The sequence below is a fragment of the Anastrepha obliqua genome, chromosome 1 (assembly GCF_027943255.1).
Source record: "Anastrepha obliqua isolate idAnaObli1 chromosome 1, idAnaObli1_1.0, whole genome shotgun sequence".
Classification (NCBI taxonomy): domain Eukaryota; kingdom Metazoa; phylum Arthropoda; class Insecta; order Diptera; family Tephritidae; genus Anastrepha; species Anastrepha obliqua.
In genome coordinates this window covers 802,210-828,143 of record NC_072892.1, presented here as the reverse complement: position 1 = coordinate 828,143, position 25,934 = coordinate 802,210, and the positions used below count along the sequence as shown (strand labels likewise).

General features: G+C 39.3%; 1 protein-coding gene across 1 annotated transcript; it reads left to right on the top strand.

The window, feature by feature from the left end:
• Positions 1-57: 57 nt before the first annotated feature.
• LOC129253524 (cardioacceleratory peptide receptor) lies at positions 58-25,934 on the top strand. Its single transcript, XM_054891942.1, has 6 exons — positions 58-546; positions 22,920-23,055; positions 23,159-23,356; positions 23,426-23,972; positions 24,058-24,391; positions 25,554-25,934. The coding sequence occupies exons 1-5, from the start codon at positions 58-60 to the stop codon at positions 24,278-24,280; spliced, it is 1,593 nt and encodes a 530-aa protein (XP_054747917.1). The 3' UTR covers positions 24,281-24,391; positions 25,554-25,934.

The following is a 25,934-nucleotide window of genomic DNA, read 5'->3' as shown; positions in this document are numbered from 1 at the left end:
GGTGAAGAAGCGATAAAGCAAGTAGAGAGGTCGAAACTACTGGCGGTAGGCCGCATGATGGCCAGAAGAATAAATGCCCAGGCTTCTGTCACAAGCCATCCAGCTGTGTTGGCCTACGAGCGTATGCCGCAGCAATCAATTACGAATAGTTTAGTAGCAACTAAACCCAACATAAGTGCTACTCTTACCACTGCCTTCGACAGCCATAATGACTTTGTTAATGATTTCAATTACGCAAGAGCGAGCGACAACTATAGTTTTAGTGGCGATGTAATAGTGGCAAACAACTTTACTTACTCGTATTTCATACCTGCCGTATTGCACGACGTCCTTGCTCCTACAGCTCTGACTATGACATTGTCAATGCCATCGTATGAATTCAAACCAAATTTGATTGAGAAAAATTTTACGACGTCACTAAATAGGAGCACTGAAGTTCCGGAGGATGTGCTGCCGATCGTTTTAGGATCACCAGCGGTGACGATAGAGAATGGTGATGTTTTGAATGCGACAAACGACAAGCTAAACTCGTTCTATTTTTATGAGGTGAGTAGCGAAATTTTGTAGGTGCGTACAAATGTTTTTATTTACGCACTCATAAATGCGTGCATGCGATAATCTGCTATTTATTAATGTTTTTGTCATGCGTGTAAATACAACCTCGGCACAGCAGGCATCGTAATTTCATTCATACAAATTAGGAACAGTGGGATTTCTCCCTGAATTATACAAAACGTAAACAGCTAAGTGCTTAACACTTAAATGACCGCATTTTATTACCCGCAGGTTTACTCAAACCCGGAGATTTTTCCGTGTGAAAATAAAAAATGAATGCCACAAATTTATTAAGCTTACTAGCGTACCCTCGCCCGCTTCGCTAGACGATAAATTCAATGATTTGCTGAAAGAGAATAAAATTAATACGAAACAAAGCAAATTCTTTGATACAATTTCATTCGAACTTTATTGTAACACTTTTTGGTAGACAACGTTTTTGGTTTTTTCATCTTTCGCGTGAATAATGACGATGGTTTGCCAACTCGTGAGCAAGCTACATACAATTGTCCATGAGAAAAATTGGGTATTCTAAATTAATACCGCACATTTGTAGAGACTGTCCTTGCGCCTTATTAATTCTCATAGCGAAGGCAAGGCGAATAGGGAACTGCAAACGTTTGAAATCGAATGGTAAATCCGCCGGAATCAGTGGAATTCAGGGTATCAAAATGTCTTCTCCTTTGTACTTCCCTTTCAAAATTGTTGCTTTGATAACGTTAATTGCTCTTTCGCTGAGTCAATCATGGTTTTTGTAATGTTGAACTATGTTTGGAAATACACTCTGTATTAATGCCTCTTTAGACTGTGCAAAAGTGCAGAAATTGTTAGGCAATGTTATCATTCCTGTTGTTTTTGAAAAAAGGTTTATTTTTTTTGGTTAAAAAGTGCTTTTTGAAGTTTTGAAAACACTTCGCTCTAACAAATTTCTTCTCAGTTAATTGCTGAAAATTAAATATTTTGAAAAAACTATTTTTTTGTAATTTAACGTTTTTGAGAAAATTTTGTTCTTGAAAAAATTTCATACTTTTGTAAAAGTTTAAATTGATTTGCTAAAAAAGATTTTTTTCCGCTTTGAAAAACACCCCCTCGAAAAAATGTATTCTCTATTAATAGTGGAATATGAAATGCTTTGAAAACACCTTTTTTTAAATTTTTTTTGGTTTTCAGAAAATTTTGTTTTGAAAAAATTTCATACCCTTGAAAAAGTTTTATTTTATTTTATTTGTTTAAAATTTTTGAAATTTTTTTTTTGTAATTTTAGAAAAACACCTCTTCGAAGAAATTTCTTTTATCTTTTTGAGGAAAATTTGGTTTTGAAAAAAATTCATGCTTTCGAAATTTTTTTATTTTACTTTATTTCTTCAAAATTTTTGAAAACAACTTTTTTTATAATTTTCGAAAAACACCCCTTTGAAAAAATGTTTTCTATGTGTCATAGTGGTATTCCATTAACTTTTAGGATTATAGTCAAATACTTACAAATATCTACGCTTTCACAAATAGCAACAATAAACAAATTTCCTCAAAACCAAAAAATTTACTTTTTTTCTAAAAAAATTCTAAACAAACAACGTAATAAATTTAGAATTTTGTGTTCACGAAAAAACAGTATTGTTTTTATGGTATTAACTGAAAACCAAAATGTTGCAAAAAATCAAAACAAAACTAAATTATTTTTGTGTTCATTTGGTCCATATGTTCCATAAAAAGTTGATATGGTAAATAATATGCAGGGTCTGATACACGCAAATTTCCATTGACCATTACAGTGACAAAATTATCGATCACCAATTCCAACAGGATTTCAAAATCAGAGTTGGAATGAGTTATTGTGTGGTGTACTTCTGAAAAAATGAGAAATAAACAAAATAAATCTAAAAATTCGAATTCTAACTTTATCTTGTGTATGTTCTTATTACCTTTGAATTTTTCCAATGAAGCACCATTCATTTTAAATTTTCCAAGATTTTTTTTTATCATTTCGCGTTTCTTTCCTTTTTCATTCGATTCCAACATTTGTTCATAGCCGAAAACATTAACTAATGCACCTTGGTACATACCTAACGCAGATATTCATCGCGACCTTGACATCGATACTATTGATGAAACAATACAAAGCGCTAGCAGAAGACACATAAATAGACTATTAACGCATACAAATCCTATGATGAGAAGACTACCAAATAAAGAAAAATCTACCCAAAGTCGGCTTAACCGTCAAACAGCAACAAATCTTGCAAAATCCTCGTAATCAATTGTCAACTAATCGTATATGTCATTGTTTGTTAACCACTTGTTTTTAAATAATATGTATTGTATATATTTCTTCTAAATGAGCTTGGGGGCATTGGCCCTTCAATATCACTCTCATTCCATCTTTTTGTAAATCAAATTACTTATTGTCTAACGACAGGTGTAATATTTTATGGAAGAAAAAAAAAAAAATTTCATTCGAATCATTTGAAATTTCTGTATACAATATCGAAAAATTAAAAAAAAGTTGTACACATAAAATGAATGTCGATTCGAAACATACTTTAATCTAAGAATCGAGCAAGTTTTGTTTTGTACAATATTTTGATTTTTTCTTTTTTTTGTATGAAGAAAATATTTAAAAAAAATTTTTTTTTGCTAAAAACCTTCCCCTAGTGGATCCCTATAATATGAAAAAAGAACGAATAAAATTGGCCTCGTAGCGGCCCAAAAAAATGCGTACAAACGAACATCATTTCATTTTTATATATATAGATTAGGAGTATCTACTATATAAAATGCTTTTAAGTTGAATAATTCCTCAGGATGCGATATCTTTAAAAGCAAGTTCCCATCTTTTATTTTACTCCTTTTTTATGGGTCGCACAGAGTCGAGTTGCCCGTGTTGGAAAATTTTTCTTTTACCAAGGCAAGGAATTGCTTTCAGTATATGCCTATTTATGTCACCTGATTATTGCCCAGGCGGAAGAACGTTCTTGAAGAACGCTTAGTCTGATCAATAACGACAGCGTTTTTGTTGCTTTCATTTATAGAAGCAGTAAAGTCTCTTGAAACTTCTCTCAGAAACAATTTTTTGTACGTTACTTTTTTGCTTGGGTTGAAATGATGATACACTATTTAAGCATTCAGAAGAGCACAATTTATCAAAAATATTATAGTTTTTCCCAAAATGCTTTGTAATATTTAGCAATTATCGTTAGAACAGATAATTTTTGGAGAAAAGAGACCAGCACGAGAAATCTCATCATGGCAGATTGTGGGTATCCTCAAAAAGTTCAGAATATTATCGCTATGGCATTTCTATTACGAAGAATCTTCATATAACAACAAATTTCTGTATTGTATCCAACAAATAAAAAGAGAAACGTGTTCTACACAGTTCACAACTACTACAACTTTGCAATTATTATTATTAGCTAAAGATGCGTCAAAGCAAGTTTCCATGAAAACTTAAAACATTCTCAAAAAAAAAAGGAAGCAATCTGTATGGGTCTGCAAAGTTCTTTTTACTGATTTGTAAACGTTTTATCCAAATATTTCTGTTATGTTTGATCTTAAAACAGATACTTTATACTAAACCCATTTTAATTTACACTCTTTATTTATTTTGAAAACTGTCATTATGGCAAGCAGATGAGGTGCGAGTGACCAGATAAATAGTTGAAAGCACGTCAATAAATTCCACACCATCAGAATTAAAAAAATAAATAAATAGTTGGCGCGTACACTTTTGTTAGGTACTTGGCAGAGCTCCTCCCATACTTGGGTTCACAAAGGATATAAAGAAACAGATGAAGACTGTGGCAAAAAAAGCAGCAGCACTATCTTACTGTCTAAGATCGGCGATATGGAAGAATAAATGCATGAACATTGAAAGCGAGATAGGAAATATTATATAAGGCAAGAGCAGACACTTCCATAAACCAGCAATACATTAGCACTGTCGAAATGAAAACCTTACGGACGAAATAAGAGAGATATGTTATTTAAAGGTGATGGACGGCAGAATAATCCACACTAGACCACCCGGGCGGCCACTGAGGAGATGGCACAAATGCTGAACACCCTGCTGGGCATTTCGCTAGTGAATCTGCTCTATGACTGAGAAAGTAACAAGATTTTAAATTTTCCTCGAGGAAGCAATGAATACTTATGATAGTCATATACTAAATATCAATAACTGACAATGCCAAAGCTCATTAGTTTACATTCTTTGTTCAAAGTATTTTATTTCATGCGAAGAAATCTAACTAAAAGACCGAAAACGTAACTAGCAATTATGAGTTATCAAAATATCCCGGCAGTTACATCAGAAAACAACAATCAATCAATCACTCTTTAGATAAAATTCGGGCTCAAAAACAATATGCGAGTGAAATGAGTCGAAAAGTTTCGCTTTCCTCTAATAATAAACATCAATCAATCAATAATTGCCGCGTACACTTTTGTCAGGTGTTTCGCCGAGCTCCTCTTATTAATAAACATACAAATACAGAGTCCGGCACTCGAAGTGTAACCAATTAAAAAGGTCATCAATTTAGTTTGGAAAATTACTTTTATACAAATCAAAGTAAAAAATATGCGAAAATAATACAAAATTAAGAATCAATTTACTTTTGCTCGATATGACCAGCTTTTGCCAAGCTGCCCGAATGTAACTTGCAGGTATTTTAACCCACTCGCGGACAATAGCTTTTTTCAGCGCCTCGAGACTGATGAATCTTTTAGTTCAGGCCTTGCACTCTAAAATGGCACAAAGAATCCATCGGATTCGCGTTTGGTGAATTTCAGAGCCATGTTCTTAGCCATTTTTGGTTCACTCGAGCTTTGTGAGACGATGTCGAGTCCTATTGAAACGTTCATGGTCTGCCACCAAAAGGAATGTCTGCCCACGGCTTCAAAAAACCTCCAGAAAACTTTCCCGATAATATTTTACATTTACCTTGACGCCAGGTCCGATGAAAACGATTGCCGAGCGCCGATCTGCGTTTACAGCGGCCCAAACCATTACCTGTGGCAGGTGCTGCCTCCTGGTAGCCAATCGATGACTCAAGTTCTCGGTTAGATAAACCCTATCGTTTTGGGAGTTTACGAATTGCTCACCTTGAAAAATGTTCTCGTCAGAAAACGCAATGTTCGGAAATTGAACACTTTCGGCCAAGCGAAGCAACTCCTTCGCTCTCTCAAGTCTGACTTGTTGCTGCTTTGGTGAGCCTGAGATCATTTTTCAGTATACGGCGGATGCTACGGTCAGATATTTTCAGTTCTTTCGCCATCTGATTGACACATCATCGGAGATTTCACTCAAGTCGCTTCTTCACTTTCTTCACCATTTCACGTGACGCTGCAGTCTTTTGATGACCATCTCCATGACGTTTCGCGATATTACAAGTATGACTTTTAACGAGTAATGGTGCGACAAACAAAGACTTTATTTACTTTAAGGTGCTCGAGCTCACGAATAATCGCTGGTCGTGATTTTCCAGCCAAATATAATTCAATAACACTATTACGTTTGAAATCCATTACTAATTTTCTTTTTTCGCGTGTACTCTCGGCAAAATGCTTCCACGCGCTTATAGACAATACTGTGGACTACCATTTAGTCAACTATCAGACAGTTGATGTCCGTGCATCAGCTAAGCGAGTGGTCGAGAGCCGGACGCTGTACATAGAAGTACTCAGCTGTATCTACTAGTAGGCGAGCACAATAAAATATACTATTTATGTACTTATAATTGCATAAAATTTCTCTAGGAAAGCAAGCGCTAGTCGCAGTCATATAAGAATCATATTTCCACCCTACAGTGGGCAAATGAGTCAGTAGGATTAAATCCATATAAATAATTGTGAAATGGCTGGTTTGCGTACAACTGCAGGTCCCTCCACTTCTGGAATCACCTTAGATGCCCTCCACAAGTTGTAGGACGATCTCACCAAACACCCAGCAAAGGATGTACGCGCCAATTACATACCCACAAACATTGTGAAACTAAACTTCAGAAGCGTCTTCGTTTCCTTTTCATTATTCCCATTCATTTCTATTTAACCAGACTTAGCCACAGCAAAGCGGGGTCGAGTACAGCTAATTAAAATTATATAAAGTCACATAGATTCCATGTTACCCTTCTCTATCTCGAAAATGTTGCAAATACCATATTACGTTTCATTCTTTGAAATTAACTACTCTCTGACGTGTTTATGGTACTTGTGTTGAGACATTCGTATTTCGACATTTTCAACAAAGTTACTTACATTCCTTCATTTTAAGAGGAAAATACTCACACGTACACATATTTACTGCATATAAGTTTAGTGGAATCATCAAATTGCTTTCTCCTCGCTTCCAATTTCTTTTTCTTTATCAATTACATCGATTTTGTGAAAGTGGCAATCACCATCACAAAACCGAAAAAAAGTGTACGAATATCGCAAAAAAGGTATTCGAAATAAAAAGATGTCGTAATTTGTCAATGAACCCAGCCTATCAAGACATTAGAGAGATAGGAAGTGTTCAAATACTTTAGGACTTTGTAAGCATTGTGTTGCATGATGTATCAAAAACCTTAGCCACTGGCTTCCAATCAATTTGTTCAATGTTCAAATCTTTATCTAATGATTTCGCTGGAAACGAGAAAATCTCCTCTAAGCGGAGCGAATAGTGTGCAAACACATCTACATATGCGTGTACAGGTGTACCAGAATAAAATAAAATGAGATAAAATATAAAAAGCCTAACAAATTGCATAAAGATGTACATTTCGTGTGAAGTTGATATGTATTAGCGTATATATATATTTTTATGTACATATGTTTGGTCGTAAAGATTACTTGTTAGGAATGTGGCAAACTACAAGGGATGGCCTCCACCGTTCTTTAACAGATGCATCAGGCCCTTTGGTTCCCTAGCTTTAGTTGCCTTGGTCGTGGCAACAGAACAACAAGAGTGTGGTTTACATGCATACACAGATACACATTTACTTATACCATTATACACCGGAAAAAAGAATGCATTCGTTACCACCGGATGAAAAAGAGGGACCTGGAACGCCATGCAGAAGTAATGCGAAAGCGGTTCCAGTGTGGGCAACGGCTCCAAACGAAGAGGAGTTTTTTAGTATCCGGACATACTATGGCTGCCATCCAAATGTTGTTTATCTGAGTGTTCATCTTCAAAACTGACGAAGAGTCTAATTCACGACAGATACTGAACGAAAATCTAGCTGTGGATCCAGTTTTTGCACTATGTGAAAAAACTGAACATGTCAATTCATTTCTGTCTTCCAAAATTTTATTCGGCTGACGCATTCACTCACGCGGTACTATTGGCGAATGCCGTTGGTTAATGACATTTACTAATTGGGTAACGATTGCGGAATGGAGCAAAACTCGCCAGCAAGAAAATATACCGAATGTCAGCGAAACAACTATTCATAATGGAAGCTCGAATGAAAATATGTGCTCATACCACGCATTCCCTATATTTCCACCGGTATGACATTTGATTTCAAACAACTGCAGTTTCGCATCCGTCTTGCTTTCGCTATGACCGTTAACAACGCTTAAGAACAATGACTTGAAATGTGCGGTTTGAATCTGGAAGCTCCCTGTTCTTCACATTGCGTGCTCGTGAGTCGAGCAACCAAAACATTTGTCCGTTTTTGCTGAAGACGGAAGACAGAAATATTGTCTATCACAAAGCACTCGAATAATAGCCAAGTTGGACTTGCCTACATGAAATCATGCATGTTTTCCATATGATTTTTCTGCTAAGATGTAGCTCCAAACTCTGAAATATTGCTTCCCTTGCGCTCAGATACGGTAAAAATTGCTATCGGCTTTCTCGGTAATAAAATTTTATGACAATTTTAGAATAGTGAATATTTAAATTTGTCTATTCAGTTGAAAGTTGAAAGCAAAAAACTTGGTTTTACGTAATTTTTTGTACTTTTTTGGTTCAGTGTACAAATATAAATATTTACTTGTCTCACAAAGGTTGCAAAATACAATGACTGATTCTTTTCTTTAGCATCCTAATTCCGAGGATTGTATGTATGTAAATGTTTACAAGAACTTTGACATTATGCAATGTTTACTTGATGGGACATTTGATACCAAATGTTTGGCTCAATAAAGGCTATAAGAGATTAGGGGTGAATAATCAATTTGGCTGATCCGCCGCTTAGTTTCCTACTTATATAAGTATGTATGTATGTTGAATGGTATGTATCAATTGTATCGTAATATAAGTTGCCAAATAACTAATATCCTCTGTGGGGTTTAGGACTTTATAGATAATTATTTTACATAGTTTGACAATATTTCTTTCTACTTCATTATGATGTTAAAATGAAGACATTTGCCAAATGTTTGGCATCTGCTGCAGATTTAATAGCCATGACCCAGAAACAAATGCGATACAAATTTAATACATACATACATATGTACATAGACAGAAATGGTATTTCAATACTGCTCGCATGTTACCATCTTCTCTGATGTTATTAAGTTTTCTTCTCTTCATTGTTAGTATTATTGTTTTTGTACATATCATTGCCATTTGACATTATCGTCACCGTGAAGTGGTGTCAACCACATCATCACCCACATCCTTGTTTATATGTACACACAACTGCTTCTGCCATTCTTAGTTATCCTCTGCCATTTACCACTGGAATTCGCGACGACAATGCTTTTCATAATGTAATTAATTATCGGCATGGATGTCAATGATCTGCACAGGCAGCGGGAAAATGTCTGCAGATAAATAATGGGGCACAGTACACGAAGGGTTAATTTTGGAATCTCGGACTTCCAATGGTACCTTACAACCAATTAATCAATCTCAAATCTTGATATTTTTACTTAAGACGAAATAGCCTCTTAATTGTTCTGCACTTTACGAAAAATCATCGAGCAACAGTCGAAGAATAAAATTTTTTCTTTAACAAAGACCCGTTAGCAAAAATGAAGTTTATGAGTTACAGAGTGTTAAAACAGAGTGTTAAAAATAATGTTGGTACATTTTACAAGTTTTTTTGATAAAGGCGAAACTGCAAGCCAGGCCGTTGAAATTATGAAATTTGTGCAAAACCTTTACTCAAAAATAATGAATTTGAATGGATAGATTTAAAAATTGCCCTTAAAGAATGGAATTTGTTTGATATTGAACTTTGAGAGAGGGCGAACCAAGAACCAAGAAAGATTGGTAACTTCTAAAACACTCAGGCTACTGAACGCTCATTTTATTCGAAGCCCTGGAAAGTAAAAGTGTGGATAGTCAAGGAGGAAAGGGGAGAAGTGACAGAGAGAAAGATATAGGAAGAATAGAGTCAGAGACAGAGATAGCTAGCCCAGATTCTTTAGCAAGTTTAAAAATATCCTCCAGTTTGGGAGAACAAATATTGCAAACTCTCATGACATCGGAACCCAAAACTCGTAGCCTTGCTCTAACGAGTGCAGCACATTCACAATGAAAATTCTCAGTGCTATCCGCCTCTTCTAACCAAGACAGGCAAATCGGGTCCTCAATGCTTCCAATGGTGGTCATATGCTGACCACATGGGTTGTATCCTGTAATAATACCGACCATCAACCGAACGTCTCTTCTCCCAAGCTATAGAAGAAAGTTCGAAAGTTTTCTGTACGGCCTTATCACAAAATACTTTGCAGTTTTGCAGTGTGCTAGGCTGGGCCATCGTTGCTTTATGTAAATTGCATTCAAGATCGCTGATCTAATTCATGATTCCTGCAGAACTGATACCGATTATTTGCTCTGGTCCCTGTGGGGTAACCGCTAATATGCAGTTGGCCAATTCATCATCTTGCAACAGAATCAAGCAGCACAATCTTTGAGGTTTGCTTTGCGTTTTCAGCCTTTAGTGCAGCCTGACTGCTACTAAAGACAGCAATGTGTTTCCCGCTCCATCTTTTCTCAATTATCCATTTGTTTTCCAACTGGGTAGTTCCTGCACACAACAACAACGCGTCCTAGGGTATGTACACATATTGCATATAAATAAATAAGTACTTATTAAAATGTTTGCGCTTTTCATCTGGCATTTTCCTTCAGTCAACAGCTTGTACTCTTAAAAAGAAAATGCGCACAAAAGGAAGTAATGACCCATTTTCTTGCAAAAAAACAAACCTCTTTCAATGTCATTGGCAGCAAAGCCCACAGAGTGACCGCAGCTCACTCAAATGAAAAATAATAATAGATCAGTTCTGCTACGCAACATTATCTTTGACATTATTATTTCCATAAAACTCCACAAAATGGTAAAAAGCAAATGTCTTAATAAATTTATGGCACCATGCTGGTGCCGCAACTTAAGCGAGCCCTGGCATATCACTACATTACGCATACTTTTACATTTTGGTTAATAAGGAAAGTTCAGGGCATATTCCGCCGTTATTTAAATGTAGCATTAACTGGTATTGTGGAAGCTACTATCGGTCATTTGCGACCGCTTTGACCGAGTATGTTTATGCGTGACATCCATCCCCTTCTCCCTACTAAGGTTTCGCCAGGATATTGCAGTACTTTTTCTCTGGTTTCAGTTTGTAGTTACACATCTTTAAAATAAAACTTTTTGAGAAAAATCAACTTAAAATTTTGAATGCTTTGGTATATCCCGAAACGTCCATAAAAGATTCTCTACAAAAATATATATTAAGTACTATTTAATGGTATACTAATTTTAATAGGAAGCGCTCTTAAGGCGCTTATCCTTCACCTAAGATTATTTTAAGTTACACCGTGGCATGCGTGACCTCTATTTCTCGTTGTTCCCTCTGGAGTTAAATGTTGGGTTATTTGCGCGTGTTCATACTAGTGGGAATTAAAATGTAGGTTAAGAAGCAATCGATGACTAATGCTGATCAACATTATTATTTTGACACTGGTTCAAAGAAGCGAGGGCATACGTACATACACACGAACATCTTTATACACCGGCGCGCACTTGTGAACAAGGCTATTATAGTTTTGTGCACATAACGACCGTACGTGCGAGCGAAGTATAGACATACAAACATATACCAAAATGCTCAGCATGGGGAGAGGAATGGTTGGAGCTAAGCCCTTCCTTCCGTCGTGCGCACGATAATTCCCGCAACAGTTAAAATATTTTAATGAAATTTGGTGCACTTCTTCTTATTCTTGATTGGCGCGATAACCGCTTAAGCGATTATGGCCGAGTTTAACAAAGTCGTTTTTTTCTAGAGCTAACCGGCGCCAGTTGGACATACCAAGTGAAACCAAGTCCTTGTCCGGCTGATCTTTCCAACGCAGAAGAAGCCTTCCTCTTCCTCTGCTACCACCAGCTGGTACCGCGTTATATACTTTCAGAGTCGGAGCGTTTGTATCCATTCGGATGGCATGACTCAGACACCGTTGCCGCTGGATCTTTATTCTTTCTCTCAGCGAGCACTGGGCAAGTACACAAACGTGTAAGGTCGCGAAATCCTTTTGGCCACATGTGGACCGGGGCGCTTGGGCAAGCTTCTGAGGCTGACAAAATATCAGCTCTCTAATGCTTTTTGCGCTGGATGTATGGAGGATGAGGTGGAATCATCTCAGCACCTTCTCCTTAGCTGCCCTGCTCTGGCGGGGCTAAGATCTAGGCATCTTGGCTCCTACTTCTTTGCCACACCTGCTGATATAGCTGGCGCTGACATTAAAAATCTGATGAATTTCATCAGTAGCATAAAGCGGTCGACGCAAACATAGTCATCGTTCGTAATCCGAACGCTCCTATCCATCCCAGCACCACCTCTCCCCGCCCTCTCCCTGCATCCCATCGGTCTTTCTCTACCGCCTCACCCCCTTCATAATGGCATCACAAAGGATGAATCTTTCTTCGTCCAAGTGTGCCCATTCCCTGGGCAACCATATCAACCTAACCTAGGGTGTGCACATAGGAACAGTACTTGAAATCGGTTTTCATACGCGGAACTCATTTTGTAAAAAAAAACGCACGCTTTCTAAATTTTTCACAAAACTAACAAATTGCACAGCGCGCATTGCGCAAAGGATACACCATTTAGCACCATTTAAATTTTTTAGTGGGATTCTTAGCTTGAGTTTTGTCGGTCACGCTTCCGTTGGCCAAACTGTATTTATTATATTCATATTCAAATTTCAGGTTGAAAAAGACCACACGTGCTTGTTAACTTAATCTGATCAACTAATGAAACTTTTGTAACAACCAGACTACCTAAAATTGTTCTTCATAATTTCGTAAACAGAATTTCTTCGTAATATCTCATTCCAAGGTAGTATTTACTTATTGTACAAGGTGGCGCAAAAGTAACCTTGCGATGTTTTTTGGCTGTAATTTAAAAAACAAATGAAAAACTTTGATTCTTCTTGAGGATTATTTTTATTTGGTCTTTTAATTTTTTTTACATCAAGTCGAGAGTATGATGTCATGTAAATGGCCGCCGCCACAGTTGATTGCCATTTGAGCCCTTTTTATGGCTTTTTCCATCACTTTGGCTAAAACTTCCGGCGACAGGTCCTCACATTCTTGACGGATATTGTCTTTAAGAGCTGCAAGAGTCTGAGGCTTGTTGACATAAACCCGCGACTTCAAATGGCCCCACGAAAAGAAGTCTGGAGCGGTCAAATCAGGCGATCTTGCTGGCCAGTGCAAATCGCCAAAACGGGAGATTAGGCGCCCGGGAAATGCATCCTTCAGCATATCGGTTGTGGCACGTGCAGTGTGTGCCGTTGAACCGTCCTGTTGGAACCACATGTTTTCCAATCCCAATTCATCAAGTTGCGGCAAAAAGAACTCGTTGATCATTGCTCTGTAGCGCTCACCATTCGCAGTAACCGTTTGGCCCGCGACGTCTTCGAAGAAAAAGGGTCCGATGACTCCTCCAGCGAAAACAGCACACCATACAGTGATTTTGAGCGAGTGTAATGGCACTTCGTGGGTTACACCCGGATTTTCAGTGCCCTAGAAGCGTAAATTTTGCTTATTTACGTACCCGCTAAGATGGAAATGGGCCTCATCACTCATGATTATTTTTGATGAAAAATCATCAAGCCATCAATCATCATTAGACGCGATTGGCGGTCAGCAGCTAGGCTGATGCACCGTCTGGACTTTGTACTGAAACATCTTCAAATCTTGTACAAAAATTCGCTGTAAAGACCGTCGTGATACCCATTTGCGTGGTACGTCGTCGGGTCGAGGTCGACGGAGCTTCCATGACATCCTCGGCTACAGCAGCGAGGAAATCTGCGACGAAATTCACGTTGTGCCAAAGTCACCGACCGATTATTGGTCAAATAAATAGTCAGCAATATTTCGCGTTCTGGAGCAGTGTAGCATAACATTGTTTATTAACATGTATTTCGCATGTGCTTACTACACAAATATCAAAACAGAACTGACATTAGAGGCCAATCGCAAAATTTATAGCATTTTCTGATAGGAGGATTACTTTAGCGCCACCTGTTAGTTCAGTACACAAATTCCTCTCAAAGATATTTTTCGACTTAAGCAAAAGTCTGGAATTTGTATTTCTCAGCCGATAAGCCTGTGAATCGTGCGCAATTTTTAAGGCGATAAAAACTGTAATTTTCAACATCCGTACTCCTTATAAGTCCTTGTTCTTATTTCCCTTATTTCTTTTGTTTTTAAATCCTCAGATATCATTATTTTACTTTGCATTAAATTTTCGGTTGCCTTAGCAAACAAAGGCAGAAAGAAGAAAAATCATAAAAAATCAACATCAAAGACGAGTTGGATAATAAAAATAATATTAATACTAAATTATTAACCCAAACCTAGTAACCCAAGCTCGGCCACCATGCAACTACGGGTAAAATGGGCTAACCAACGAATTCGCCTGAGTTTTGTGCCCTCACGAGCAACGCGCTGGGTATATTCAACTTTGTACGTATGTAAATACCTATGTATGTATGTATATGTGAATCTGATAAAAAATGGCACTTGAACGAGTAATATGCGTATGCATGAATTTTTACACTATGCGAATGTACATATGTAGGTATGTAAGTATAAGAACGTAAAATACACCCTTTATGTAGGTTTTCTTGTCATCTCCTTTGGGATTCTTTGACTTTTGCGGCAGACAGATTTCGCTTTTATTAGCGTGCTATTTAAACCATTTTTAGGCGGACAGCAATGCAGACTTGAAAAGCTGTCACAATGATTTGGTTGTCATGGTTACATCTACTCAAAACGTACAAAAGTGCTGGCGCAATCTGTTGTCTCGACACGTTGGTTTATTTGCGTCCTCGCCCTCAGCGACTGCCTTATTGTTTCACTTTCTTTATTATCCTAATAATAAGCACAGTAAACTGGGAGTTGGCTGCGAGTATCTTATGAGCACATTTCTACTTTTGTGCAGCGCCACTGATTTAAAATATAATAAATACTAGAAATAAGCTTATTGACCGTGCAAAGGCCAGGGTGAACAATCGCTATTCTTAAATCAAGGACACAATCACAAATAGGAAAATTAAAATTAAATCATGTGTATGTAAGTAGGTATGTGTGTGTTTAGAGTTATTTTACTTTTCGTTTTAGGCTCACCTTCTAAAGATATTTAATTGAGAGTTTATCGGTTCACTTTGGACTAATTGTCCGTTACAATTGGTAAAATGGATGTGTGTCTGCACATACATAGTCATGCACACACATATTATTGTGAGTCTGAAAGGATCCTTTTGTTGCAGTTCTTGCCCGAACCAGAAATTAGGCCAAGTCAATTTGCCAAGTGCCATCAGCAATCATTTTCTCGCTTATAATATGGACGAGTCCGTGCTGATATTGCCGTGAACACTTGAACGAAAACAAATATTTCATATACACACACATCTAAGTATGCATGTATGCGTATGCAGGCGAATAATGTGGGTGAATCGGATAATGTATGCTTCCATGCACTTGCATGGGTACACGCATGGTATTCTGCAGCATTAATTTCATTAAGTCATGGAATTAAAACACTAAAGGCTTTGGAATTTCACAGTGACCTTTCTGTTTGAGAATAAGTACGTATTTATACATACATATCTGCGGTAGCACACACTTCCCCTGAAAAATTGGATGCTGCATAAAAGCTTTAGTTAAAAGCGTTTGATATTGCGTTTGATATGCTTAATAATTCATTTGCACTGTCCCAAATTGGAATTCACCGATTTCACTCAACTTAATTAATAGAAAATTACAAAAGAATTAAAAATACGCGTACTCGAATTAGATTCACACAGAAGGAGTCTACCATGCCCCATTTTGCATCTTCTACATTGCCATTATACAAATGTAACTATTTCTTTTATAAATAATACGAAGCAATATTTAAGCACAGTTGACTCGCCTTATTATGAATACCTCTACTATCTGAACTCTTTATATCCGTGCGCACTACTGCATAAAAGAAGACTAGAAAATAATGTTAACGTAAATTAAAAAAAAAGTGAAATTAAAATTTTATTCGTGAAGATGCTCATACTTGTAACAAACCAAATTTTTTCGTAATGCACTTAACGGGGTAGGGCCATGTGTACATACATAGTTTATATTATCCTTTTATATAACAGATTAAGAGTAAAAACGAGATTTCGTCTGTCCCATCCCTAGACACATTAAGTCATCCCCTTCATTTGGCAAGCCCAGCTATCCTTGAACTGTATCCTCTCCAGAAAGGAGACGTTCCGAATATGGCGGTAATATGGCAAATGCTTTATATTTTAAAAATCTAGGTTTGAGAAATATTACAGTGAATAAAGAAATGTGATTGGGTATATTCGCAAGTCCTGTACCAAGTTCAATTTTTGATCTGTCTATGAAGATTTGAATTTCGTCATTGGTTACTCTAGGAGAAAGATCAAAAAGAATCAGATCAAAAATCTGAAAAACACAGCTAATATGTTCAACCTGTTCAATCTCTTCGATGGGCTTTGTATGTCATCCGAATTCTGTTAGACACCATTAACCTAATGGCGTTTTTAGCAGTAGTGCGTTTCAAATATCACCATCATTGTTGGCGTGCCGGTCCAAGTATCTTGGTGTCGTCATAAACTGTAGGCACACAGAGCTTACTATTGTAAATCTTTTTTGCAATTTCGTTGGGTTAAGACGCTGAAGCTTGATGTAGTAGACGATTTGGAAGTCATTTAGTGGAGCTAGTGATTCACCTTTGAAACGTAGGTGATAGTTGACTTGGTCTAGCACCGGTCCAAAAATGCGGCGTCAGATTTTTCGCTCAAATACATTGAGCTTTTCATTATCCGCCTTACGCATCTCCCAGATTTCAAAAGCTCAAGTAACGTAAGGTTAGGTTAGGTCAGCCTGGTTGGCAATAAGCCACGCATAGACCTTTTGGTCCCTAGCGAAACCAATTGGAGACCGACCTCTATGAATACCTAAAGTAGATATAATGTAGGATGTCAGCGCTTTTGGCGAATCTAAGTAGGGTTGAGAGCTCCGCCTCAAACAGTGGGGCTTCCAAGCATCTTAGTCGCGTTTTTGATAATGCCAGACAAATGCACAAAAGGTGTTCTAAAGTTTGCTCAACATCTTCTCTGCATTTTCTGCATTTGTCCGTGTTAGCAATCCCTATCTTATACACATGTGCATCCAATAGATTATGACCTGTTAGCATGCCTATGATAGTTCTGCATTCCTTTCGCGAGAGCGTAAGTACGAATTTAGTCAGTTTTTTGCCGTTAGTTCTTCACATGACTTTTGCTGTTTTGCATGTGGTCAGGTTAGTCCACCTAGCTTCCACTTGCCTTTTCATGTGGTCGTCCATTTCGTTGTATATTGTGTTTAGCAGTTTTAGTATGTCGTTCTCTTGCTCAAAAGGTAGTCTAACAGTCTAGCTTTTTGCTATCTCATCTATTATTTCGTTCCCCATAATGCCTTTGTGACCAGGTACCCAGTAGATATGCAGCCTACTGTTTCCGGCTAGCCTTTCTATGGCCTCCCTGCTCCGTCGAACATTTTTGTACTTAATACAATATGAGCTTATTGCTCTTATTGCTGCTTGACTATCCACGTATATATTAATTGTTGAGTTATTTCTTGTTCTAGTGTAGGCTAGCTCCGCGGCTTTCCCCACAGCAAAACCTTCCGCTTGGAAAATACTGCAGTGGTCTGGCAGCTTGATAGGCTGCCTTATTCCTAGTTTTGAGCAGTAAATACCCGCTCCCACTCCGTCTAGAGTTTTAAAGCCATCTATATAGATGTGAAAAGTTCTATGGCCAGGCTTCATGCCTTTGTGCCATCCCTCCCCTTCAATTGCAGTGCGAAACCTTCTCTCCCAATTAAAGTACGGAGTCATGTAGTCCGTGCCACCTAAGCTCCACTTTCTTATTGAGCTGTGACCGAAGGTTCTGCAGGTGAATACCACCGCAGCCATTAGCCTCCTCGTGGATTTCGCTGCTAGGTTTTCCGCCCTGAGGTCAATAGGTGGCATGCTGAGTATTATTTCCAGCGCCGCCGTTGGAGTGGTTTTCATCGCTCCTGTTATGCACAGACCAGCGAGTCGTTGAATCCTTTCCAGTGGCATTAAGTATGTCTGTTTTCTTGTCGCAGTCCCCCATACTAAGGCTCCATACAGCAATATCGGTCTAACTACTGCTGTGTAGCACCAATGCATTAGATAGACCCCAAGTAACGCCCAGCATTCTTTTACATGCGTACAACGCACTACTCCTCAACGTTGTGCTTCCACAGCAATTTGCTGTCCAGTATTACTCCGAGGTACCTCGCCTAATCTTTGAGAAGTAGTTCGTTGTTGCCTAGTTTCTGGAGGTTCCACGCCGGAACTTTGTACTTCCTGGTAAAAAGTACCTTGTTCGTTTTTCCCGCGTTTATCCCTAGCCCTGCGCGAGATGCCCATTGGTGTATCGTTTTGAGAGTGTTGTTCATCACATTACTGATGGTGTCCAGGTACTTTCCCGTAACTACTATAGCTATGTTATCGGCATATGCCACTAGTTTTGGTGCCCCTCCGTCAAGTTTTTTAAGCATTTAAATTGCTACAAGTAACCATAATAGCAGCGATAGTACCGCACCTTGCGGAGTACCTCTGCATGCATATTTGGTGACGCTTGCATCGTTCCACTCCGCTCTTATCTTTCTGCTAGCTAATAGCTGCCTTATCCATAGATAAACCGCGGGTTGCACATTAAATAACTCTATGCTATTTAAAATAGCATCTTTTGTCCCGTTGTTAAAGGCCCCTGATATATCTATAAATACTCCTAGAGCATACTCCTTATATTCTAACGCCTTTTCTATGTTTAGTACAAGTGAGTGAAGTGGAGTTTCAGTAGATCTGCCTTTAGTGTAAGAATGCTGCGCTTCGGATAATTCGTACGGCGCAATTGTGTCTCTAATGTATGTGTCTAGAATCTTCTCTAAAGTTTTCAAGAGAAATGAGGTCAGACTAGTGGGCCTGTATTCCTTTGAGTATAGAGGGTTGCTTTTTCCTGCTTGAAATAAACACAACTCTCGCTTCTCTCCACAATACAGGAACGTAGCTGAACCTCAGGCATCCCCTGAATATCGTTGTTAACCATGGTACCACAAGATGGCTTATCTTTTGGAGCATGGCTGGGAAGATTCCATCCAGTCATTGCGATTTATATGGGTCGAAACTTTGTGTAGCCCATTTTTTTTTGTTGGTTGTAATTACGTTCGTCGGGATTTCGTGCTCAATATCGCCTCTAGGTTCGAGATCTGCAGTGTACGCACACCCTGGAAAATGTGTGCTGACTAGGTCTTCTAGAAAATCCTCACAGCTGTCAGCCCACTTCCCGTTAATTTTTCGTATTGTTCTTGGCACAGACGGATTCTTGGATAACAGTTTCCTAAGTCTAGCCACATCGTTAGTGTCTTCCATACTGCTACAGAAGTCTTTCCAAGATTCTCTCTTGGCTTTACGTATCTCTTTGTTGTATACTTTTAGAAGATTCTTATACTCTTTCCAACAGAACTCATTGTCAGCAACTTTGGCTAACCTATAGAATTCATGTACTCTACGCCTTTGTGCTTCTAATCCCCTGTTCCACCAAGGATGCTTCACCTTGCGTCTATTCCGTGTTGGAGGGCAGGATCTTTTAAAGGCAAAGAGTAGTTGCGAACAATACAACCCCTTTCTCAAGCGCGACGTGTGACTTGTATTTCCGGGGTATCATTGGTGTTTTTGATAGTATATCCCTATACAAATCCCAGTTCGTATTCTTAGGATTTCTAAAGGATATAAACTTGTTTTTTGAGCGGAATATAACCTGAAAGCTTATGAATCTGTGATCAGAGAATGAGGGCCTACTCAACAATTCCCATTTCTGTACCATAACATGCCTGCTTGTGTAGAGTGTTAAATCAAGTATATTCTTCGAGGTGGGTATAGGTAAATAGTGACTCACCTCGGTCGTTTATGTCTGCACTACCCCAGACCGTGTGATGTGCGTTTGCGTCCGTTCCTACCACCAGAGCATGCCTCTTTCTGGCAGTTGTTTCTACCAGCTTCCGAAGTTGCATCTGTGGTGCTTCCTCATCATGTGGCATATAGCAAGACCCAAAGAGTAACGTCTCATCCTGTCAGATCGTCTGAAGAGAGATTATGATCAATATAAGAACATATACTTTTTTTACCATTATCGCTGTTCTTAACTTATTTTTTGCAACCGGGATGTATATGTTGTAGTTGTATGACTTTACACCGGAGACTTTGTTGCTCGATGCTATCCATGGTTCCTGGACTAGAGCCACATCGTAGCCGACTCCCTCTATGTTGAGCAGGAGCTCGGCTAAGGCGTTCTTACTTTTGTGGAGGTTTATCTGAAGGACTTTCAGCATCTGGCCTCAGTACCTTCTCGGAGTTGGATACTACCTCCAAGTCACCCTTCTCCACTTCCTGTATATTGAGGGAGGCTTTTAGGATTTCTTCTATACCGAGATCCTTTTCCACCTCCCCCGCAGCGAGCGTGTTGTAATTGTCATCTGCCGGGTTGCGCTTTTTTGAGACGAAGGTACACGCTACCAACTCCCCAAGCCATCCTCCCGAATCGCGCGTAAAGCAGGTCCTCTGCCGGCTTGTTGATTTGGATAATATAGTCCTGGCTACCATCAGCAGTTGCTGGTTTTGCCACGCTCAACACTTTCCAATCGTCTGTCGGCACATCTGTGTTCTGTCTTTGTAGTAGTCGCAGTGCATATTCTGGTTTTACCACTCGCGGAATGAAAACCTTTCCCTTCGGTATTGAGGGAGTGCAGCTGCGATCAACAATTTCCAGTGATGCCCCCTCCCACAGGCCTTGAAGCGTTTTTACCGCTTCCTTTAGCCATGTAAGCGAAGGGTCATCCTTAAATTTTACAATTTTGACGCCGCTGAACCACCCTGCTCCGTCGAATGCTGGCATGGGTGCGTTCGGCTCTGCGTCCATTTTCGTAAACAGGGTTTCCGGTAGCTTCATTTCAACTACCTTCCACCGTTCCTGTGGCATTCACCCCAGCTGGTCCCTACGGTCAGTGAGTGCCACTATGAGGTGCCTCTTGGCAATTTCACTGCCGCTGCCGCTGCTTTCGGCGTCGTAGGACTTTCGTCTCCGTTTTTCGGTTTAGCCATCTCGTGCCTGTGCTTCTGCTTTTTCGATGGCACTGAGGCCTCACTATCCGCAGAACGCTGCCTCTTGATGGCTAGCTCTTCTTCGATTTTGTTCGCATACTTCGGATTGGAGGCTGCGAACATTGGCTTAGCTGCGTAGAAGGCCCGGCCATTTTTGATCACCTCTCTGGCCCAAGCCAACCGTTCCCCCTCTTGCTTCGTCAGGTTGGACTTGCAGCCAAATCGGTCACAAACTTTGACCGTGGTCTTGTATCGGGCTTTGGCCTTCAGCTTCTCTTTATCAGGCTTGATCCTTGGCCTGTTCTTGCTATCCGAAGCAGCACCATTGGACCCAGCCGGAGAACGCAGAAAAGCCTCTTCCTCAGCTGTGTTAGTGCTCCCGACGCTTTCGTGGTCCGAGTCTTCGTGGACAACGGCACCTCCGCGCTGAAGAGCGTTCTGTGTGTGTTTGGCAGTGGAATTACGACCACTGTAGCCTGCTCCCGCTGCAATGGAAGTTTTGTTGCTTGAATTTTTGCTTGTATTCATATTCATCTTTTTCGTTCGACCACCTGCTCGACGAGGCGAGCGCAGTGGTGTATTTATATAATGGGGAATTCAAAACGGTCCACCACGGCAGCGCCCCATGCCGTGGCAAGGCCACAGTTACTTCCTAAGGCGGCCCGGTGTTAGGAAGGCGCCGTTGAAATACAGCCGGTCTGGTAAACCCCCTGGCTGCAAACCATCCAATGGGCACGGTGTCGCATAACACCCTGGATTAGGGGGTGGGCTAGGAGAGGAAATAACGGGATGTAAGGGGTTTGGGGATGACAAAGGGATCTTCGTCGGTACGGTGATCTTCGCATGGTGATTGGATGGCCACCAAGTACGCCGTAAAGCGAATGGATGGCTAGCCAATCCCCATATGGAGCTTCCCTCTTAGTTCGTGTTGGGTTGGCCCCCATGATATGGGCGTCAGACCACCACTTAAGCCTCATCCCCACGTCAAGGAGACCAACATGATGAGGTCAAGTAACGTAAGAAAATAAACTATTGTGGTATAGAGTTTTGCTTCGTTTGCTTAGAAAGAAACGAATATATGCCTGTAGATGCATTGGTTGAATGTTCTATGCTCTTACGCGGCCTGAAGCGTTGGGCGGACTGCTCTCACTGCATGGCATCCGTATTTTTCAAGCTCAAACTCATGCACGAGTTGCGCTTATTCTGCTCCGTTCCCTAATATTTCTTTTTCAGATAAGTTTAAAGTAGACAACTTCCTGAAATTTGAAATATTTCTACTATTTTTGATTTGTGTCAATAAGTTATGGAATTATGGCTTAGTCATGTTTTGGCAGGAAGGACTCCCATGTCGTTTTCTCGTGTTCTCTTGGATGGGGCGCTTACAGGTTACAGATTTTCATTGACCATTGATTTTTCCTAGGACCAAAGTAATAAGCTCATCCGCGTACACTGCAATCTCTATTATTTTCGACATAGTCAGAAACATGAATTTTTCAGCACGAGGAGTATTTGGTGTGGCTTTTTTCCGTCAGTGATTTCTAAGGTTGCTCTGATTATTTTTTTGCTCGGAAGAAGTCTGAAGTGAACTTTTTAACGAGAGATGTCAGGATTTTTTGAAGTTACTATTAAACAAGGAATACTGAACAAATTTGTTTCCAATTTAGAACTCGTACTTGCGCATTTATGTGTGGTTATATTTTGTATTATTTATTCAGAGAATTTTTCTTTCTCATTTCTGCTTTCAGACTGAACAGTTTGCAGTTCTTTGGATATTATTCACAGTTATCGTGCTTGGAAACTCTGCCGTGCTTTTCGTGATGTTTGTAAATAAAAATCGAAAATCACGAATGAATTACTTCATTAAGCAGCTTGCAATCGCAGGTAAGAATGTGTGGGCCCATACATTTGTTTCGTGCATTGTATGTATGTATTGTTCAATTCAATTCCATATTTGATACATAATTTGTGTTTCATTCCCATTAAGATCTTTCTGTCGGCCTGCTGCATGTGCTTACCGACATTATCTGGCGCATAACGATTTCGTGGCGAGCCGGCAATATCGCCTGCAAGATCATTCGCTTCTCCCAAGTATGCGTAACCTACTCGTCCACATATGTGCTTGTTGCAATGAGTATCGATCGCTACGATGCCATCACACATCCAATGAACTTCTCTAAATCATGTCAGTCCTATTGGGAGCAATACGCAGTTTGTAAATACATTTTAACTCTCCATTTGCACTTTCTTACAGGGCGCAGGGCGAAGCATCTTGTCACAGCGGCATGGGCGGTTTCGGCTATTTTTTCACTACCCATTTTGATGCTGTATGAAGAGAAGCTTGTACAAGGACAAATGCAATGCTGGATCGAGTTGGGGTCACCGAAAGCATGGCAAATTTACATGTGCTTAGTGTCTGCCTCACTATTCGTTGTGCCGGCATTGATTATCACCACCTGCTACGCGATTATCGTAAAGACCATTTGGGCGAAGGGCTCTATATTTATCCCAACAGAACGAACTGGCTATAACAATCCAACAACCAGAAGAGCAAGCTCGCGCGGAATAATACCCCGTGCCAAAGTAAAAACTGTCAAAATGACTTTTGTGATTGTGATTGTATTTATATTGTGCTGGTCGCCGTATATTATCTTCGATTTGCTGCAAGTGTTTGGACGTATTCCGCAAACTCAAACAAACATTGCCATAGCAACATTTATACAAAGTTTGGCACCCTTAAATTCTGCAGCTAATCCACTGATATATTGCCTCTTCTCTTCGCAAGTCTTTCGGACGCTCAGGTTGGTACTGCATCCGAGAATTATGAATTTCAGAATAACTGGTTTATATATTGTATTTCGAAAATAAATGCTATTGTTTCCCCAGCCGTTTTCCACCTTTCAAATGGTTTGCATGTTGTTGCCGCACTTATCTGAGCAATTCCACACAAAGGCGTTGCAGCACCGTGAGTCGACGTCTTCATCACAGCTGCGATTCAATGCGAACGCTAACCACTTCGTTAACCGTTTCACGGCGATCCAACAAAGCAGCGGCCCGTGTAGTAATATGCGAAAGGTCAAAAGAACCGTTAGCCGTATCAGAAGTGTGATAACTGCAGTGTTGATAAATAGAAGCCATCCAGAAAAAAAATGTATTTTAAATGTATGAAATCCTACGTAAGATAAGAATTTTATTCATAGTTGCGTATTTTTGCATGTAGGTAAGTATTTCATTTCCATTTTAAATGTAAATAACTTCAGCTTTAATCAGTTGGGTTTTCTTATAAGATATATATGTTTGTATATACGTACTGTATGAGCTTAATAACGCTGCGGCCAGAACATGAACTCGATTAGCGCCACTCTGGCACCTGAACAGGAACGTAGTGATGGAATTTGAGAGCAAAAGTTAACAGAAAATCACCAAAATAAAACCGCCGATATAAAATATATTTAAATTTGTTTCTCAAGTTTAGACTATTCGTCCTTCCTCCATTATACAGGCTGTCTGGCATTTGGAAATTAATTATTTTGTTGGAAGTTGGCATTAAGCATGGAACAAAATTTCGTTCAAATGACTTTCACAACTGCCTTTTCTCAGATGCACACAGTGCCCTCACGTGGAAACCAATAAAATGAGCAATTAAAAAATCGGTTAGCATGGCGCAGTGATGCTCGCTATTGACTATAACGGCAGTTTCTGTCGCATTTTCGGAAAAAAAGATTCAGTAATACCGCCAGACCAAAATCCACACCAAATAGTCAATCGTTGTGGGTGCATCGGCATCTCCATGACGATGTGGGGTCTCCGATCCCCAAATACGGGGATCTTTCGGTTAAGATATCCGACGAAATGGAAATGAGCTTAATCTAAAAAATCCTCCTCAAATCCTCAACCAACCGTATTTCAAGCGAAAGTGACCCATTTTCTGAACGCTGTCAAGGTAACAAAAAAATTGATAGTTCACATTCCAGACGCTTGCGGGGTCACCTTGTACTCGTTCGTCACTCGTTCGCTGAAAGGCCGATAATTGAGGCATGAATACTCGCATGTTTTTTAGAGCAGTCTGCGTCCCTTCCCAAATAGGCGACTTCCACGGTAGAAAATGGAATGATCAACTGCACTGACTTTATGATGAAATTTACGATCTTTCGACTATGTCCGTAACACTGTGACTGTTCAGCCTAAGGTTCTATGTTCGATGCCCTACAATAAAAACTTTTTAAGGTTAAAGAGTAAATTTTGAGCTATTTTTAGTTTTTTTTTCTCTTTATATATTTGGAAAACTAGCTTCATAATAACCTAAGTGTTAAATAAAAGCGTTTCGTTTAAGGAAATCTTAGAAGTTCTTGTAGCTCTTATAAACTTTAATTTGTTTACAGTTTCCAATACTTTGCAACAATCTTGCGGCAAGCGATGATGTGGTTATGGAGAATTTAAAAGACTAAACCAAATCTCAAGGTACAGTAACCACAATTTGTAAAGAAAAAGCAACAAAACGTTCAAAATACTTCGAATAATATTGTAAGAGGAAGCAACATTGCTAGATTTTACATGCACCCATACACTCACACTCATGCATAATCAGCCTGTATAACATTTTTTGTAAATTTTTATTAAATTTAAAATAAGGAATATCAAAAGCCATCAGAAAGTCAAGACATCTGTAAGTAAGAGTGCAAATAATAGGTTTTTGCCGCACAATAAGCTTATTGCTTTAGAAATAAGAAATAAGAATTAATGCTTAGAACAATATACCAAAT

Coding starts and splice junctions, on each gene's coding strand:
- LOC129253524 (XM_054891942.1), top strand. CDS start 58: ATGGCCAGAAGAATAAATGCCCAGGCTTCTGTCACAAGCCATCCAGCT. Junction 547..22,919: donor ACTCGTTCTATTTTTATGAG/GTGAGTAGCGAA, acceptor TTCTGCTTTCAG/ACTGAACAGTTTGCAGTTCT. Junction 23,357..23,425: donor AATGAACTTCTCTAAATCAT/GTCAGTCCTATT, acceptor ACTTTCTTACAG/GGCGCAGGGCGAAGCATCTT.